At 37.2% G+C, this 21,518-nt stretch overlaps 1 protein-coding gene across 9 annotated transcripts in view; it reads right to left on the reverse strand.

Moving 5' to 3' along the window:
* The window catches only part of Piezo (piezo type mechanosensitive ion channel component), a 555,272-nt gene that overhangs the window by 60,376 nt on the left and 473,378 nt on the right, over positions 1-21,518 (reverse strand). For 5 of the 9 annotated variants that reach the window (XM_067145104.2, XM_067145105.2, XM_067145106.2 and 2 more), the window contains 5 exons: positions 14,484-14,585; positions 13,821-13,904; positions 6,028-6,298; positions 5,719-5,885; positions 1,324-1,725 (listed from right to left, as the gene is read on the reverse strand). In XM_067145104.2, coding sequence (XP_067001205.2) covers positions 1,324-1,725; positions 5,719-5,885; positions 6,028-6,298; positions 13,821-13,904; positions 14,484-14,585 — 1,026 coding nt within the window. The remainder of the gene's footprint in view (positions 1-1,323; positions 1,726-5,718; positions 5,886-6,027; positions 6,299-13,820; positions 13,905-14,483; positions 14,586-21,518) is intronic. The other 4 variants (XM_068227168.1, XM_067145107.2, XM_067145110.2 and 1 more) reach the window with 2 other exon arrangements.

A 21,518-nucleotide genomic window follows, 5' to 3' on the forward strand; every position in this document is an offset into this window, starting at 1 on the left:
CTTGCCTCAAAAAATACCACAACAGGATGTAAATGGATCAAAGAAGTAAGAGAGGATCTGAAGGAAATAGGTCTTACAACAGAAGACACCACAAATAAGATAAAATTGAATACAAAACTCAAGAATACAAACCTCCGCTTTACCCTTACACAAAACAAACCAACAACATGCATATTTTCAACTGAGGAAAGGGCATGAAGATCGGAGCGTCTGAAGAAGTACTGGGAGGATCGCAAAGCCCGAACAATCCCTTCAAAGAGACCTGAACGGCGGACTGACTAAAGTGATCCTATGTGGTCATAAAAGAAGAAGAAGAAGAAGAAGAAGAAGTAATAATGTTAAATGAATCGTGCACGATATACATTTTACCTCTACCCTGATAACGAAAAAGGTTTTAAAATTTGTACATAAACCTTAGAATAGAGTACATTCTTTGTACTTCTTGCTGGAAAGTCTAATATACAGGAAATAATATTTCTCTTTCCCAATCCTGGATAACCAGAAACTGCAGTTTCATGACAGAAATCTTTACTGTAACATGCTTTAGTTCTCTAAAAGGAGTTTCCATTTGCTTTATTTATTCCTTACCCTCCTCTATCATTCTTCAGATTTATTTTCAAATATAAGTTAACAACACTAGGAGTCTCAGATGTTTCCTATCCCATTTCTTCTCTTGGTAAAATTTTGAGAAACTGTTCCACTCAAACCAAATTGATTTAGCAGACCTGCATCTTCACTTGCAGCATTCTTCTGTAATACCACACTTCAAAATACAGCATAAAATTTTGAAAATGATAAAAATTGGTTTTTGTATGTGCAGAGCTTTGCGATCTGAACTGAATGCTATGGGGGAAGACAAAATATGCTTACCAGAAAGGGAATAGGTAAGAAACTCAGTTTGAAGGAGGAAAGTTTCTTATATTATAATACTTTCATAACCTTGCGTTGTTTGGATCATCAGTCATTGATGTAGCCCACCATGCCAGTCTATCCTATGCTAACCTTTTCATTTCTTCATAACTACTACATCCTACTTAATAACCTTCTATAAAAGCATTTTGTATGTAATAATTCTAAATAATCATCTTGAAATTACTTATGAGCAGGTAAAGAAAACATTTCTGTAATCATCTTTTTGACATCTCAATAAATGAATGGTTCAGAATGAATCCCAAAAAAAAAAATGTATGAATATGATTGTTGTCAATTCTTGACTTATTAAGAGCAGGAAATTAAAATTTTTAATATTAATTCTCTCATGTTATATGGAGAAAAAAGTTTACAAATCCTACCTTATTTCCATTTAAAAGAAGGAATACTTACGCCATCATAACAATCCTTGGACAGTGAGCAAATGGTTCTTGTTCTTCTCGCTTAACCACAACAAGAGGTGACCCCTGTCTAGATCCTACATGATTGCCTTCACCGCTACCTCCAGCCGCAGTGTCTTCAGGTCCTTGCGCAATGCTCAGTCTATGGCCTGCCTGAGTTTGGATTACTTGTGCTTGGCCAAATGTAATTGGATGTCTGAGTGATTCAGGTGCTTTTCTAGCATTTGAAGGTCCAGAAGTTCCTTGATGTTGGACAGAACTTTGAGATGTACTATCCTTTGACTTCTGTAAACTTGGTGCCTCCTCAAGATGGAAGAAACCTTCTTGTTCTTCAAATTCAGGCTGAACATCAGTGTAAGTTGTCTTCCACAAGCCTAAAGACTTCAACATAAACCTATAAAAATGAAGACAGAAATACAAATGCATTTAATATGAATACATGGAAAAATGCAATTATAATCAATATTAAACATTAATAACAATGTGGCTAACACATCAAATAGAAATATGGCAGTTATGTACCTTTAAGGACAAAGATTATTTGGTGTCTGTACTTGTGAATGTATTTGTATTTAATTGGGAAGGAAGGAATGAAGTAGCCATGGTCCACGAGTCAAGTACTACCTGAGCATTTGACAGGAACTGTAGTGGGAAGCCATGGAAAATCACTTCTAGAAATGCCCAGAATGGGAATTTAATCTTCCTACTCTATTAGGTTAATTGAAACTGAGTGCATGTCTTTCCAGTCCCTCAAACCAACTGAACTCAGGCTAACTGGGCAAAAAAACTACTGAAACAGCGTTCAATCTGTTAGACAGCTGTCGAAAACAAGGGCTATTGGGCTAGATGAAAGAGTGGTTAAATGGGTACTAAAATAGAACTCAGAAAATTAGAGTAGGTGAAGTTTTATCCAATCCTGTAATGATTAAGAGGGGGTCCTAAAATGCATTGTTATTGGACCTATATGTTTTCTTATGTATATCAATTAAATAAGGAATTGGAAATCACAGATAAGGCTTTCTGCTGATGATGTTATACTGTTTAGAGTACTAAGTAAGTTACAGGATTGTGAGCAACTACAAGAAGACAATGTAAGAGGCACTATGGTATGATGGTGAACAGGATGAAAAATCGGGTAGTGAGTTTCACCTAGAGAATAAGTCCTCTCAGTTTTATTACTGTGTTGATGGGGTGATAATCTCAGGGGGTTGCTGTAATTATCTAGGTGTTAATATAAGAAAAGATCTTCACTGGAGTAATCACATTAACAAGGTTGTAAATAAAGGTTACAGATCTCTTCATATGATTAGGAGGGTATTTAGAGGTTGTAGTAAGGATATAAAGGACAGGGTGCTGAAGTCACTGGTTAGACCCCAATTGGAGTGTAGTTTCAGTGTATGGGACCCCACACCAGGATCAGTTGATTAAAAATCGGGAAAAGATCCAAAGGAAACAGCAAGATTTGTTTTGGGTGATTTCCGACAAAAGAGTGGTTTATTTAACGTCAAAAAACTTCATAATGGTCCGTATTGAAAAAAGATTTACATTCAAAAACAGAGGTAAGGTTATCCACCTGTTCAATACTACTTACAATGTGTTATCATTAAAATATCACATTTTATTATTCCATTTGGTGGGTACCGGTTTCGGCATTATATAATGCCATCATCAGCCCAAGATTTAAGCAAGCAAGGACACTTAATAAAATACATATATATGTACATAGATAGCTAGCAATGGTAGTCGCGTTACATCATAAAACATTTGACCACATAATGTCTCTAAAAACACATTAAAATTCTGGAATTCTAGATTTAAGATAAGAGTTTTTTGTATGTACAATTCAGTATGTTCTTATCACCCAATAATGTTGATTACTGATTTCTATGTATAGAGCTACAAGTTATGTAAGATCTTCATTTTTTCTTTTTTACCATCTATATAGTTAAATGACGATTATTCTATTGCTCTTGAACACCATATAGAGTCCTTGAGAACGTTCTAACGTGTAAGGTTAAATCCTATATACATAATTATCACATTTTAGAGTATTACTGTACAGTATAAAATAGTGTCAGTGGTTTGTGAGAAAACAGCATCAACAAGAATTTTAGTCATTGACAAAACACGTTTCACATGAGATCCATAACTCTCATATCGGGAATGAACAAATCTCCCATGCTGTTGTCAGAGCCATTTTCAACAGCAGTTTTCATATAACATGTTTGTATAAATCATCAGGTACACAATAATTGACCCTTTTTGTACTATCACCTCATCTGACAGGCCAATGGCGAAGTTTCTTACAGACATGTTGCTGAAGGCTATGGACGACGTTTCCCTAGACATTCACAGAGATATGTGGTTTCTACATGATCACACACCTCCTCACATAAAACAGCTGGTGCAAGAAAACCTGGACACAGCTTTCCTGGACCAATGGATTGGTTGAGATGGCACAATGCACTGGTTGGCTCGAAGTCCTGATTTTGATTTTGATTTCAATCAATCCTCAATTAATTAATTTTGTTTATTTATTTATTTATTTATTTATTTATTTATTTATGAGTGTGATACTTTTCACCAGAATAAAATTGCATTAAGAATGATAAATATATTCCAAAATTAAGACATTCAAGTTCATCACAGTGCTTCAGACACATTAAGACACTGGACAACTACAGCCCAGGTTTGAAGTTTGCTGCCCAGGAGGGCAGTCCGGTGGTATATGAAGGTGCTCAAATACACCAGCCTCGTGTCGATAGATTTAGTGGCATGTAAAAGAACTCCTGCGGAGTTAAATTTTGGCACCTCGGCGCCTCCAAAATCCATAAAAGTAGTTAGTGGGACGTAAAGCAAATAACATTAGTATTGATGTGACTACTGCAAAGAAGAGCTTTCCTTATATTAACACCTAGGTACTTAGAAAGATCCCCATTAACACAGGAATTAAAACTGAGAGGACATTTCCTCTTGTTGAAACTTGCAACCCGACTTTTCACCTTGTTTACCATCGTACCATTGTCTGTTGTCCCATCTTCCAACATTGTTGAGGTCATTTTGTAGCCACTCACAATCCTGTAACTTATTTATTACTCAGTACATCATCATTCATAAAAAGCCTTGTCTGTGATTCCAGTTCTTTACTTACAGGGTATCTCATATAAACTAAGACCATCAAAGCAGCGTTTTTACTCTGCGATATGAAAGCTGCAGTATGCGACATGCGCGCATAGTTCTTGACCTTGCAAGCAGCCTACACGTGTTCAACCTGGCAAGCATCAGTCACCAGTCTGAATTTCAGCTGTTAACATAGCGAGGCAGTTATCATTGCAACATCGTATTTTCACATGCAAAAGTTCCGGTTTCATCTTAATGTAATAAATTCATCTTAATGGTCGTGTGCACAGTCATGACTCTCACTATTGGTGTGCAGAAAATCCTAATGGTGGTTATGAGGTTCATCATTATGATAGGAAGATTGGCGTTTGGTGTGCTGTTAGTACAAGATGAATAATTAGGGTTCTTTTTTTTTGCGAGGACATTAAATGAAGAGAGATACCACAATGACATTTTGACATCGTTCTCCCATCAGTTAATGGAAGAAAAATCATGTGGGTTGTTTCAACAAGATTCAGCCCCTGCTCATACAGCAGAAGATTCCCTTCCTACAATCTCGGAAGTGTTTGCAGACAGAGTGATTAGTGCTGGTCTATTACTCCCTCGTTCTCCAGATCTAACAGTGTGCGATTTTTACTTGTGAGGTAAACTGAAAGAAAAAGTGTATCGAGCAAATCCTCACACAATGGAGAAACTGAAAGAAAACATTACGAATGAAATAAAAAACATTACAGTGGCAGAACTCGCTCACGTCAGCCAGAATGTGATTACCAGATGTAATGCCTGTATAACCCAGGTAGGACAACACTTCCAACATGTTTTATATGGTAAGATTTCCTATAAGATTGTATAAACGCTTAAAGCAGGGTGGTCACGTGGTACGCAAGTTCAGCTGAGGCAGTTGCCATAGCGCAGAGTAAAAATGCTGTTGTTTACATCCATACAAGCAAGGAAACCACAGGCAGGCCTAGCTGTACAAGACTTAAGAAGGTGTACTACCCATCAGCAAACACTGACCTCTCTAGATAAATTTTAAAATGAACAATAGACAAAACATTGGTAATAACTGTGCTTAGAATGACCTGATTTACGAACAAAATATATTTCACTTACAACCTGTACAATGTATTGTTAATACACTCATACGTCAAGACCACAGACTGAGAGGAATAATACCTATATATCGCAAGTTTTTATGTAACCACATTATTAGAGTCGTGAGGTTTCCACTAAAAAACAGGAGATGTTAACTTATTGGCTTACTCACCTATGGAAAAATGCAATGAGCAGTAGTGAAAGATCATATACTGCATACTGGGGTTTGCGCTCTATTCCAAGGATTCGTGGTGGATTGAATGGTGCTCTCTCTGACACAGCTTGTTGATTCCATGGTATCAGTTCGAATTGAAACATACATTTGACAATGACAATAACCTGCACAAGGAAAGGAGAACTTGCTCACTTCTACAACTTGTTTACACTTATTGAAAAATGATGTGTTTCAAAATATTATTCTAGCAGCAAAATTTCAATATTTGTTGGCAAACATTTATTTACTCATACACTAATACTTTACCTCTGTGTAGGCAATAAGTGTGACCCAGAAAGTTTTTGTAGGTCTGGGCACACTTAAAGTTCCCCATAAGAAGACCATAAGGGGCAGTGGAAGAGACAGTATTGTTGCTGACTTGACCTGATGAAGGAAGACCATGAAGTAACACACCAACTCCGAATGTGAAATGATAGCATACCACAGAGCCAGAAGCAAGCGAACAATTGGCGGCTGCTCAGATTCCCGCAGACCTTGTTTCTCATCCATTTCTTCCACGCTCAGCGGATGAAGACCACTACATAACAAAATACATTAATCTTAGAAGATTGCTATCAAATATCCAAATTAAAGAAACATTCAACATGTTATCAAAAAAGGAAATAAAATTATTGACAAAAGTATTTGAATTATGATCACTTAAGCAATGTACATAAAAGTATTGAAAAGCCAGTTCTCTGAAGATTATATCAAGAAAGTATTCAGATGTCCTCACATTTAAATATAGGTGTATCTCTGCCCTCTAACTTCAGCTTCAAAATGAATGTAGTATACTAAGAATGCTGCGACAGACTAATAGTGGCATTATACTTATGAAATAACTGCTACTATCTGAATGGAAGCGATACATCCATTTGAATGAAATTACTGAGAGAGTGGGAGCGAGCTTCAGATGAAATGACATTGGTCTAAATAGTTCTACAGATAAATATTTATGCTTAGAACATCTTGCTGGATCCACCTATGAAAACCAGAAAAAAATCTAGATCATCTAGATATCAAGTGCAAATGCCAGGCCGCTTCCCTCTCACATTCTCTGCACCTCAAAACATCTGCTGGCCTAAGAGAGGGTGTCACCCTCTAGGAGGCCCACTGTACGCCATCAGGGTTCAGAATGAGAACATTTTAGTAGTAGTCAATATCAATATCTTAACAGCTCAGCCTACATAAAAATATATTTTTAGTGTGTGCCTTGTTTAACCTTGTCGGATCTCCAGTGTGGACAGTGCAAACAAAGTCAGTGGGCTATGTTGGTCCCAAATGTTGCTGGTGGGCACATAAGGTAGGAGATTTTCAGACCAACTATGAAAACATGTGAAAGCCATTCCCTCCTGGATTGAGGGAGGTAATTATTTTAAGTTAAGATTTTAGTATGTAGACAGTAGGTCAGTCACTCACTTTCTACTAAATCATGTACGTTAAATTTAAACCATTCTTATTTTGGATCTCCATGCCAAATTAATTGAAGGTTGAACTTTTAAATTGCAACAAGAACATTTCAGTATGTTGGCCTCAACATCCCCTTCACTTCTTTTACTGTGGCCTGGATTTTCTAAATTTAATTTTCATCTTCACCTTTTTGGAAGTTAGTTTCCTTAGGAATAGTCTCCCAGTAGGATATTTTAAATTAACTTGTGTTTATGGAGTTCTATTTACTTATTTACTTGTTTAACGCTCCACTAACACATTGAAGGTTTTCGCCAACAAAAAGATGGGAAGATAGTGGCCATGTCCTTAAAGTACAGTCCCAGCAGAGTTTTTGACCCTTCCTTCTTGTTGTGTTTGGTCTATTCTAAATTGAACCTTGTTTTGGTGTGAATTTTCTATTTGACCATTTAATTGTGGTGAGGCTAGATCATGTTTTTGAGGTGGATGTACTCTATTGGATCCTGCTTGGCTGAGATTGTTTTGTGCCATGTAACAAGAGTTTGACACTCAAATTTCCTTCTGAATACTAAATGTAGGTTGTGTTTTTTCACACTGGGGTAACATGGGATGTGCATGCCTGTGGAATCTAAATTCTCAAACATATACATTGTTCAGTACTTGTCAAGCCTATTAGATTCAAATTATTGTCGTTGATCTTAATCATAATCCACTCAATACTAGTATTCTTGATAATCTTATGCTATTTATTTATTAACTAAATGCAGTACCTGCACTTGCATACAAATTCTAGAGCCTAATTAGAATGACATTTCCTGAACACCTTTGTATATTATGAATGATGGAGAAATTCATTAACTGCTACAGCAGTGTTTGTTTTCAGAGTATACTAGCCCTTACATGCTGGGAATGACATCCCTATATTTAAATCCCTGCACAGATGCAGATATATGCAGATATCAGTGAAGTTAGTATCTTGGCAGATGCAAACTGTAGGCCATGCAGATAATTTTGCTGACAATTTCTAAATAATGGAATTAATTGAATTTCACTCAGGTATACTCTTATTTTTGCTTGTGGTTAGGCGACCCTTGAAAATGGTATGAGAGAATGGCGAACCTTGAATCCATAAAGCTGTAAATCTGACCTAAGCCTAAGTGGCTCCTGCTATCGGTTAGTTGAAGGAAAGGACAAAGGTTCCAAAAGGAACCGCTCAATACGTTGGTAGTTGTCGCAAGCAGAAATCCCTCATAAACCTGTGACTGTAGGGGGTCTGGTGTCATATATCAGGCCTGTTGTATTATGTTAACAGATCTATTCATTTCAATACCTTGGATGTAATATAATGTAGTTAAATACTTGCAATATCCATGGATAACCATATCCGCACAGGGCTCTACCTATATGGTCTATGAACAACATACATTTCAACATGTGCTCTTTGAAAGAGAATTCAATCTAGTAATTATATTCCAAAATGAAAGAGAGCATCTGAATATAACCATTTCCTCAGAGAACAAACTAATCAAATTAAAATGCACAATCAGTGTCTTAACAGCTCAGCCTACATAAAACAATACTCAAATAACCAAAAATAGCTTTATTATTTCAGCTTAATATTTTACTTTCAACATGCAACATCAAGTTAAATGCTTTGATACAGTGCTACACATAATAAGATTAAAACCAAGCTGTTTAGTTGAAATGTAAACACTTATACATCAGTGAAAACACATAAAGGCAAGTTTCTGTTTCTTGGAGAGTAAAAATACAAACTGTACAAAGAGAGAAAAGGCACAGAAGAATAATAAAATAATTAAAACAATAAGAACATATAGTCTGTCTCTAGAAACTCAAACCATTTTATTACGAGGCATGTTTGTTAAGTACAGTTTTGATATAGAAAAATTGTAATGAAATGTTTTAAACAATTATTTTTTTACATGTAAGCCTGCGCCTTCAACTATTTCTCAATGTAAGTTCCAAGCATATTAAGGCAACTGTCATACATCCTCATAGAAATCTGCCATCTGATGTGCCAGCCACTGCAGTACGGTTGTTTGTAAGTCATCATCATTGTGGTGCTAACCTCCCAAATGCTTTTTCAAGTGCAAGAACAAGTGGTAGTAACCAAATCTTTGGTAATGATAGGTGGTCGCCCACTATGCTTCTCGTCGTGACATTAGTACAGCCTTCTTTATATGCTCTAATCCACTGTCTTACCATTCCTTCGATTATAGTGTGTTCTCCATACACTTCACTTATCTGCTGATGAATTTCAACAGCTTTCACGTCTTTCGTGTTTAGAAAACGAATCACAGTGCAGGACCATTAATTGTCAAGAGGCATTTTCAATACCCACAAACAAATGTAAATACAGGATGAATGTATCCATAATGGTGTTTGTGGCTAGCGAACAGATGTATGTACTAAGCGCACATGCTTTGAATGACGACCGAAGTTCTGCAGCGGACATATTTAAAAATGGTACTTACTTAAAAAACATGCTTTATACAATATTGAAGCTCAGAAAATACAAGCAGGCCAAATTCACATTTAGTGTGTTTTATAACCAAGTCCACAGATAAGTAGCCCATTTCCTTCCTTATCATAATACAGAACAGACCATATCCATTTGAAGTATTTTCTTGGCTCACTGCTAGACAGTGCAGAGAGCCCATGTCTACCCACTGAAATGATTAAGAATACAAGTAGATTTCCTCCAACACCAGCATTGATTGTAGTATTATCAAGTGTGGTAAACTGAAGAACAATCTAGTATATTCACCAGATGAGTGGTATAACAGTGTCAGAACTACGAAGAAAAGAATCAAACATTTCTTGTTATTCCTATGCAATCAGAGGATTTAAGGTAAACTTTGCTTACTTTCCAAGAAAGTAATCCTTTGCAGATGGAATATTGGTACACAGTTAGAATGAAGAAGGACTACTTGAATTTCATGATTTGCATCAAATACAAGGTTGTGCATAAAAGAGTTTCTCTTGAGAACTTTGCTTTGAATGTACCATATCCATATGGTCATCTTATTAACAAAAGAAAAAAGGGAAACTGACCAATGGTAATGGGAGCTCTGGAGAAATATCTGTAGATGAAATTCTTCACATTAGTGATGCAGAAAACTTCCAGTAGAAGGATACAATGTACCATTTCCATCAATAATGATATAACCTAAAAAGTTCACATAATTAAACTAATTTCCTAGTGGACAAATAATTAGTACATCAAAATTGCTGTATGCACATAAGATTTTTTTACAAGTTGCTTTACACCGCACTGACAAAGATAGGTCATATGGCGAGGATGGGACAGGAAAGGGTTAGGTATAGATAGCCCCAGCATTAGCATGGTGTGAAAATGGGAAACCACAGAAAAACCATCTTCAGGACTGCCGACAGTGAGGTTCGAACCCACTATCTTCCGAATACTGGATACTGGCCGCACTTAAGCGACTGCTGCTATCGAGCTCGATACGCATATAAGACCACGTAAATTTTTAACAATGAAGCATACTATTCATCATCTTAAGTGAAGGTATTTTAGAAAAGATAGTGACCTGGAAATTTAAAAAAAAAATCATCAACTCTCAAATATTGTGTAGGAACTTCAAGTCCATTGTTCACAAAAATAGATTCATGTGACTTTGTCTACTTGTACTCTCAGTGCTTCAATTGTGGTAAACCTTAAATGAGATATTTGATTTGTGCTGCTAAGGCCACTGCAGCAAAGAAAGGTCATAATCATATTCTTCAAACAATTGTACTGTGATACATTCTGTTTCTCTTTCTCTACCAATCTGAGTGTGCATGCATGCACACACATTCTGTCATGCTGGAAGTAATTGTCTGATTAAGGATGAACTATCATTGGGATTCATGAGTTTTACTACATTCCGAGCCTTCCACAAGAAACTAGTCGCACCAAGAATTTACCTTAAAATTCTTGGTGTCGCAGATACTAGATCAAATTTTTATATTATGTTGCCATACCCAAAAGAGGTGTGCGCTATTGATGTTGGTTATAATATGGAAACCAATGTTGATTCTTGTAACTCATTTGCAACAAGCGAGTCATTCCATTTATTTTTTATCTTTTTAATTTCCTACCAAAGCTGAATGGCCCATCTGTTCGCTTGCACAATTTTAGTCATTTTCCTTAATTTCCCTGTTTCTTTAATGACAACAACAACAACAATTTATTCATTTTATATAATATTTAATATAATTTAATATCCCACTAACAGCTTTTACAGTTATCGAAGATGCTAGAACGCCAGAATTTTGTTCCACAGAAGATTCTTTCATGTGCAGTAAATCTACCGATACGAGACTAACATCATTGGAGCATCTTCCAATACTACTGGCCTGGGCCCGCCAACTCAGGGGTTGTAGTAAGGATGCAAAGGAGAGGGCATATAAGTCTCCGGTAAGACCCCAACTAGAGTATGGTTCCAGTACATGGGACCCTCACCAGGATTACTTGATTCAAGAACTGGAAAGAATCCAAAGAAAGGCAACTCGATTTGTTCTGGGTGATTTCCAACAAAAGAGTAGCGTTACAAAAATGTTGCAAAGTTTGGGCTGGGAAGACTTGGGAGAAAGAAGACGAACTGCTTGACTAAGTGGTATGTTGCATAAGACCAATTTCATGTTTTTTGCCCGTATTGAACTTACTAATAATAGTCACAATTTCTTGTTTTTATATCCACTTTATTCAATACATAATACATTGAATAAGGTGGATGTAAAAACAAGAAATTGTAACTATTTTAAGTCGTATGTTCCGAGCTGTCAGTGGAGAGATGGCGAGGAATGACATTAGTAGACGAATAAGTTTGAGTGGCGTCTTTAAAGGTAGGAAAGATAACAATTTGAAGATAAATTTGGAATTCAAGAAGATTAATTGGGGTAAATATTCATTTATAGGAAGGGGAGTTAGTGATTGGAATAATCTTACCAAGGGAGATGTTCAATAAATTTCCAATTTCTTTGAAATCATTTAAGAAAAGGCTAGGAAAACAACAGATAGGGAATCTGCCACCTGGGTGACTGCCCTAAATGCAGATTGATTGATTGATTGGATGCTCAACTTTGAAGGTAATGAACAAGATTTAAAATAATGTGTAGCATGAAAGTTACCTTCTTAAATTAATTCCGAGATTTCTAGCAGGGAACACTTAAGTTGAATTATGTCATTCTTTTACAGAAACTAGGATTGATTTGTTGTTGTTGTGTTTTTTTTAATTTTATACAAATTTTTATTAAAATATGGAAATTACTACTACAGTAGATACATTTCTTAAGTTATTGTATGTGAGATTGATTTTCAAGCCAAACTGTAAATAAAGCTAATAAATGATGCCTAATAAGTAGTGACTTCTTGTAGTAGTAGTAGTAGTAGTAGTAGTAGTAGTAGTAGTAGTAGTAGTAGTAGTAGTAGTAGTTGTTGTTGTTGTTGTTGCTTGGGACATTTTTATCATCAGGCTCATGTACATTGTGTGTTTGAAGTTTTTGTTTCTTGAGACCATTTTTCTAGTTTATACACAAAATCTTCTTCCAGCTGTTAGGTTTTATTTTTGTTTTTCACATTTTATAGCACTTCAACATGGCCCTAAGTATATCATAGTTGAGAAGCAGCTATTATTACATATTTAAAGGACTGCTTTCCGCACATTCTTGGAGGAGCACACAGCCTCTATGTCTAGCCTGTGAGAAGGACAAGAGATATGGCTACTGGTGTAAGCTTAAGTTACAAGCTCTTTCTCACATCCTACAGTTCAATCAAATACGCAAATGTACCTACAGTAATGCTTCTAAATTTTTTCTTGAGACAATTTTTGTTTCAAATAACAACACCATTCACAAATTCAAACTATTTTGCTCTGCAGGAAAAATGGGTAGGTATAATTCATTCCGAATAGGAAGTACTATTTCTATTAAGCATACTACTAAATGTGCTGTAAAGGTTTATTAAATAATACAGTCAATATAACTATAGCTTTCAGATAAACATGCAGAATAAATAATGCTATACAAATATCTTCATGTTACAGAACACCTTCTATACATTAATTAATATATGACCCAGTATTCTTTCTGATTTTCTGCAATCAACATTAAACAGATTTTTGAAATTATACACCATGCTTCACTTAGTATCACAAAATATGAGAAAATTTTAGTAACAATTTTATGTTGAACATTATAAGTAAATGACATGATAAACTCACATGGAAGAAAAGCTGCTATGGTGACCTATGATGCGCAAAATTGTGGCTTCTAGGCTATACACAATTAGGTGCTTGTGCAATCTGCATTGTACACAAAGTTATATTTAATGATTGGAAAAAAATACTAGAACTGGTGAGGCTACATAGAGCAGTAAGTGAAGAAAGTAGAAAATTAATTTTAAACTCTCACACATGCTTAAAAGAATTGAAGTACTATGTAACTGATATCAACAGAGGACACACATGTGCTACAAGGGAAAAATGTAATCAGGAATTCAATTCACCATATAAAATATTTCTAAATGCTATCAACTAATTACAATGGTTATACACAGAACATGCATTTAAGAGACACACACATACACACACAGGCACATACAAACTTCATATCAGATGTTATTTTACCTGCCACCATCAGAATCCAAGCCTCTCTCCAAACTGGGAGCCAACACTCGGATCTCAGGCACTCCGAGTAACTCCCCTTGCCTCCTGGGGAGAAGCATGGATGCCACACACTAGTCTAAATTCTACCTGACATGCATTATGGACTCCCAACACCGTGCATCATAACAAGTCCTCAGAAAAATGTTTCAACATGTGTTGGACCCACTTTTAAAACATCTACTATTGACTTCTTTAACCAGAAGTTTCATAGTACTACTTATAAAATCTAGATGGCACTAATTTTTATGGGAAACAGACAATTACATTCTGGGGTGAGTAAATTAGCTCTTTAACCTCAAAATAAGAATATGAGTTTCAGAATTTAACATCAAGATTAAAATTTTAGTATAAAATACTCAATAATCTAAACTACTAACATATTTCATAACCACCCTCTATAAAATATGAACTAAATAACATAAGGGGGGCGTGCTTAATAAACCACAATATTGTCAAAAAGTCAGTTAATAAGGTGAAACACAAAGAGTTATATATTACTTCTTTCAGCCTAACAAGTCTACTAAATTGATGAAAGACTTCACGTCAACAGCACATATTTTATTAACAATAGTAGACTTGTAAGGCCTCGCTTTAAGCTTAACTACAATAACTAACATATCTCACCTGTTTATGTCCTCATATCCAGCGATGAGTATTTCATCCTCAAGTTTCAAGGGATCTGAGTCTGATGCATTGGGGGTTTCTAGGTTCTGGGAACTCTCTATCCTAACAAGCAGGTAATCGGAAACAAATATTGCAACACAAATGGAACACACATATCACCTTCTGTAATAAATACAACTACTGTAAATATGTATTGGTAGAATCAAAATTTACAGCAGTTCAGAACACATAACATGCATGTCAAATGTAGAGATTGAAAAGAACTTCCAAAACAATTTCAATTTATTTTTGTGGAGAAAACCACACTAGTTATAATAAAGCAAGAAATACAATTTGCCTAGAAAGACATTTGCATCCTTGAAAAGATGTTCAAAATCCCTTAACAATTCATGGAATATGAAAGAACTGCTCTTCATTCTCAGCATTTTGTCTTTGTTTTCGGAATTGTATCTCCATGGGGAGTACATATTTTTGAAAATAGAAAATTCACTTCTCCTTTAGCAGGTTAGCAACCACTAATTGCTAACACAGCAGGACCATGCAGTTGATCTGGCACTGCTAAGGAGCGTCTTGGAGGGGTGTGCCAATCCAACTGATGAGCCCAAATGGCACGTCTTGGCAAAACTCTGCAAATGAACACAGCCTAACCACCCAAAAGCTGGTTCTATACCCGAGATTTTAAGATTTGCGGCCGTGAAAGCTATTCTTGGAATTGTATCTCCATGGGGAGTATATATTTTTGAAAACGAAGAATTCACTTCTCCTTTAGCAGGTTAGCAATCACTATTTGCTAACATGGCGGAACCATGCAGTTGGTCTACCACGGCTAAGCAGAGTCTTGGAGGGGCATGCCAATCCAACTGATGAGCCCAAATAGCATGCCTGGGCAAAACTCTGCAAACGCACACGGCCTAACCACCCAAAAGCTGGTTTTGTTCCTGAGATTTTGTCTTCTTTGTAGTATAAGTGGAAATTTTAATATACAAGGGTCACTTATTGGGCAAACATGTGTTACTCTCAGAATACTAAATAAATGTAACAGGCAGACATATTACACTGCCATTTAATGCCCCTTATAGACTATTTGAGCAGGTAATTCAGAGAACAAAATCACACCACTCAAATTTGCCAAGAAATAATTCTTTACGATTAATAATGTTGAACAAAGTTGTGAATGCAGAAGTCTGGTCACATATAAACACACTTCAAACATTCGGAACCTTCAAAGCAATCATCAAGCAAGTCAAATCATAATCATAAGGTAAAAGATCTGGTAAGCACTTCCCATGTAAATGGTCATTCATAGTATTTTCAGTACTGGGTGTCATCATTGAGCAGGGTGGCACACAGTGAAGCAATTCAGGCTATTTATTCCTTATGTCATTTAATTCTGCAGGTATGCAGCTTAGTACTCTGCATTCAACATTTGATCATGTGGTGTAAAATTATCTCCTGGTTGCTGTATACCAAAATCACCATTACTATTTTGACAGACCTAGTGCCTTCACAGTAATCTCTGATGGAATGACGTCTGAGTTCAGTTTCATAGACAGCTGCCCAAGTTTTATCAATGATAATGATCCTGTTCGACACATGACCGACCTCCTTCATGTTTGTGTGATTCCAGATACGTATGACACATTTCATAACATATCTACTTTTGCACTTCATTCTGAAGCAATCTAGTAAACGTGCAGATCATTAAATAAAATTTTACGAACAGTTACCTGGTCAATGTCTGCGAGAGCCTCTAACTCCAGCAGAGCCTGCTGTCCTGAAAGCATTAAGCAATCACAGAACTATCGACAGCAGTACTAATAATCACTGCATCCTGGATGAGGTACGTTGGCATTTGCTCCTTCCCAGGCCAAAATGCCATTATTCACTTTAAGACTATTCAGTATGGGAGAACAAGATCCGCCTAATACTTCCTTATGCGATGCATGACATTTTCTCATGTTTCAGTTGCGCGCGTGCGCGCACGCGCACACACACTCTCTCTCTCCCCCCCCCCATTGCATGTTCCATGGTCATATTTTGCCAATACCACAAAAATACAATTTTAATATGCAAGTTTTAAGAATACCTAACATTAGTTTTGTTTAAATATAATAAGCGCCCATTGTAACACACTTCATCATTGAGCATTATTGGATATTGAAATAAAAAAGTACTAATATTGCCGAAGGACTAAGTGAAATGTCGTTCTCAACTTTAGTGTGAAATTTGTTGCTGAATCTTAGTAGCCATGTCATTTATGTTAGAGTCTTAACTTGTCTTCGATAACTCACAAGAAGCACTACAGTTCACTTCACACGTTCATTGCAAAAAATAGCTGTTCACAGGTGTATGATGAACCAAACAAAGTAACTAACGCTGTAGCAAGTTTCTTCGTGGCTGAAAACATCTGTGGGAGACTGCTCCGCTATCCAAGTATTAAGAAGTTCTCTGGCTTCTGGAAAGAATATTCATCATCAACAGCACACTCGATTTTCATCAATTCTTCACCAAGTTGTAGGAATTTGTTCACCGATGTACTGCTTTCTTGTAATTCAGTCAAATCCATTTCTAAACTGTCAATATCTAACCACTCAAAAAATTGGCCTTAATAGCACTCATTTGTGCAATATGAGGTTTTGAAATAAAGTGCGATAGTTTCTCCAAATCTCGAAGTTGAGATAATCTCTTGGCAACTATTTGTCTTACAAAATTTGAAACAATAAACAGTTACACACTACAAATAATTACGTGATGCTGGCAACCATACATAAGCCAAACTTCGCTAATTGGCTGGTGTGGGTGAGCGAATGGTTCGTCGGACGCATCTGACATTTATCTCACTTGACTTCCGGACCTATCAGTGTTGAAGTGTTGCCATAATGCACATCCGAATGGAACTAGAATTTAGATTTTCGGTCTATATTTCTTAAACCTGAAACACTGTAACTATACCATGCATGAGATATGTAGCCTATAGTCTATAGTACAAGACGTACATAAAAACGTTAATATGTGCATGTGGTGTACCACCAAAATCGTGTTCGCGCATCACGCGTGTCATAGGTTCGCCATCCCTGATATAGACTGTATGCTCTTCATTTGATTGCCATTGCTATCTGGTAGCATTACAAGGTATCAGGGGATACAATGTCTCACCTCTAAATTCTAGCAGGATCATGAGATTTAACAGATTACAGGAGCATTGCCATCACTGTGAGTGAGGGAAAAAGGATGAAACCATAGTGTCTCACCTGTCATACATTTTGTCCTTGTGTAGCCTCAATCACAAATAAGTAAGATTTAAAAATGTACTGAAGCAGTAGTTAGTAGTGAAAAAAAATAACAAAAAATAAAAATATGGTCCGTTGTGTGGATTACTGTAGTGATGCCCTTGTTTGTGATCCACAGACAATGGCTGAGTGGCCTAGTAAGTGGCCCTGAGAGTCGGGAATTCAGTATCTATGGAAAAGGAGTGGGTATCTCGGACATATTCCGAGTCATTGCCCTCCTTGTGCTCAGGAGGCTAGGAATATAAAAATAACCCATTAGAGAAGAAATTCTCACTGGGACTATGTATAAGGTAGCATCCTGCTTCACAGAATTTTTATAGAGCATGCTTAGAATGTTTTAGGCAAGCCTCGGACCTATAGGAGTAACCAAGACCCACTTCCCTTTGACAGGCAAGGGACTCCTTGGAAACAACTTGATGTACGAAATGGAATTTTATGGGGAGCTATCAAAATTAATGGGGCTTAAGGAAGAAAGAATACAGAACTGATGTGAGTCAGCAAGGAGAATGCATCTGGATGTGTTCGGAGTTATTCAGGTAAAGGGATATAATGAGGAAGAGATAAGAGATTATAAAGTATTCTTAAAAGGTGTTAAAAAGAGAAGGGCAGAGTGCAGGGTGCGACTATTCATTAGGAATCCTATTGCACACAACATAGTTTCTGTTAGGCATGTAAATGCGTGAACAATGTGGGTAGATGTAGTAGTTTGGGGAATTAAGACTAGAATTATCTCTACGCATCCACCATGTGAGGGTGTAGAGGAGGATGAAGTTGGCAGGTTTTATGAATCACTGAGTGTCATCGTAGTCAAGGTCAACAGCAAGGATACAATATGATAGTGCCAATGGGTGACTTCAAAGCAAGAGTTCGAAATAGAACTAAAGGATATGAAACTGTGATTGGTAAATGTGGGGAAAATAGGGAAGCTCATAGGAATGGGAAGTGTTTACTGGACTTTTGTGCTAGTATGGGATTAGCATTTACAAATACATTCTTAAAGCTATTTACTGCTATGAATGAGAGGGCAAGGGCACCAGATCTATAACTGACTATATCATAACAAACTTTGAATTCAGGAAATCTGTTAGGAATTTGCAGGTATTACGGAGATTTGTCATGATACAGATCACTATCTGATCTGTAGTGAGCTAAGTACCTCTAGGTCTAGGATAAAGAAAGTGAGATCTGTTTGCAAATGAATACAGGTAGAAAACCTCCACAATGAGGAAATTAGACAGAAGTATATGGATATGATTAGTGGAAAGTTCCAAACAATAGATACAAGGTGTACAACTTTGCTTCCGCCGTTTGCCAATGGATGGCGACAAAGGTACGTAGCGGTCGAACGAAACAGATCGCAGACATCAGGCAGTTAGCTTGGACCTCAGTCAACATAACCCCATTCAAACTTAGTCGATGTGTGTCTGGATCATAAAGTTGTTCTCGATTGAGCATGGCAGTGTATGAGCCAAATTCTCGGCATTTGCGGGAGGTGTTACTGTTTTGTTTCAATATGAAGAAAATAGTGGCTGAGTCTCATCGAATGCTTTCACGTACATATTGTGAGGACGCTATTAGTGGAAGAATGTGTCGTGAGTGGCTTCAACAACGGTGATTTTAACGTCGAAGGCCGGTATAGTGGTGGAAGAGAGAAAGTTTTCGAAGATGCAGAATTGGAAACATTGCTGAGTGAAGACTCGCGTCAAACTCAAGAAGAATTGGCACGATCAGTGGGAGTGACACAGCAAGCCATTTCAAAACGTCTCAAGACCATGGGCATGATTCAGAAAGAAGGAACTTGGGTCCCGTATGAGTTGAAACCAAGAGACATTGAACGGGGATGAAAAATGGGTTCATTAACCCTGAACGCAAAAAATCATGGGGATATCCCGGCCATGCTTTAACGTCGACGGCAAAACTGAATATTCACGGCTCCAAGATCATGCTCTGCATTTGGTGGGACCAGTTCGGCGTCGTGTACTACCCTTGTATGTGGTGTTGAAACCCGGTGAAACAATCGCAGGTGCTCGTTATCGAACGCAATTAATGCGTTTGAGCAGAGCATTGAAAGACAAACGCCCACAATACAGCGAGAGGCACGATAAAGTGATTTTGCAACATGACAACGCTCGACCCCACGTTGCAAAAGAGGTCAAAACATACCTGGGAATGTTAAAATGGGACGTCCTACCCCACCCGCTGTATTCTCCAGACATTGCTCCCTCTGATTATCACCTGTTTTGATCAATGGTGCATGGCCTGGCTGACCGACACTTCCGATCTCATGAAGAAGTCACAAATTGGATCGATTCGTGGATCACTTCAAAAGATGAACATTTTTTTCGACACGGGATTCGAACACTGCCCGAAAGATGGGAGAAAGTCATGGCCAGCGATGGATACTACTTTGAATGATACATGTGTAAGTAATCTGTTTCATTAAAGCCTCCAATGTTGGGGACAAAATGGCGGAAGCAAAGTTGTACACCTTGTAGAAGCAGATTTGGAATGGGTGGCCTACAGGGATGCTGTAGTAGAAACAGCAAAGGAATGCCTAAGAACAACTTTGTGTGAAGATTCTGCCCTCTCTTCATCATTACACTAAGCCAATTGTGATTGTTAAAAGCAATCAAAGGCATTTACTGCACGTTGACAATTGGGCTGCAGTGAGAACTGATGGTCAAATGAGTTTTTGGGTTCAAGGTACTTACAGAGGTTAGACAAGGCTGTAATCTTTCATCCTTGTTTGCAGTTTGCACAGATCATCTACTGAAAGGTATAAAGTGGCAGGGAGGGATTCAGTTTGATGGAAACATAGTAAGCAGTTTGGCCTGTGTAGATTACTTGGACTCAATGGCAGATTGTGATGAAAACCTGTACGTAGTCTAATATCTTGGAACCTGAAAATAGTTACAATGAGTACGGTATGATTTAAGAATTTGCCTTTCTAAGACTTTTTTAAAAAATTTATTTACAATTAGCTTTACATCACTCTGACACACATAGGTCTTATGGTGATGCTGGGACAGGAAATGGCTAGGAGTGGGAAGAAAGCAGATGTGGCCTTAATTAAGATACAGTCCCAGCATTTGCCTGGTGTGAAAATGGGAAACCACGGAAAACCATCTTTAGGGATGTTGATGGCAGGATTTGAACCCATTATTTCCCGAATACAAGCTCATAGCTACGTGTCCCTAACCGTACAGCCAACTCGCTCAATTTTCCCAGACTAAAATCATGTCTGTAGGGAAGAAACCTAAGAGAACTCAATGTCAGGTTGGGAATACAAAATTTGAACAGGTAGATCATTTCAAGTGTTTAGGATGTGTGTTCTTCCAGGATGTTAATATAGGAAGTGGGACTGAATCGAGGTGCAGCAAAGCTAATGCGGTGAGCTTGCAGTTGCAATCAACAGTATTCTGTAAGAAAGAAATCGGCTGCAGGACGGAACTATCTTTACACCGGTCTGTATTTAGACCAACTTTGTTGTATGGGAGTAAAAGTTGGGTGGACTTAGTATACCTTATTTATAAATTAGAAGTAACAGACATGAAAGTGGCGAGAACTATTGCTGGAACAAACAGGAGGGGAAAATGACAGGAGGGTACTCTGAATGAGATAAAAGCTAACATTAATAACAGTTAGAAAGCTTGGACGTTAAAAGAGGCTACCATCAAAAGACTGGAAACCTTAGAACTTTGGCTTCATAGAAGAATGTTTAGAGTCTCGTGGATTGACCATGCTA

The sequence above is a fragment of the Anabrus simplex genome, chromosome 4 (genome assembly GCF_040414725.1).
Source record: "Anabrus simplex isolate iqAnaSimp1 chromosome 4, ASM4041472v1, whole genome shotgun sequence".
In the NCBI taxonomy this organism is placed as follows: Eukaryota; Metazoa; Arthropoda; class Insecta; order Orthoptera; family Tettigoniidae; genus Anabrus; species Anabrus simplex.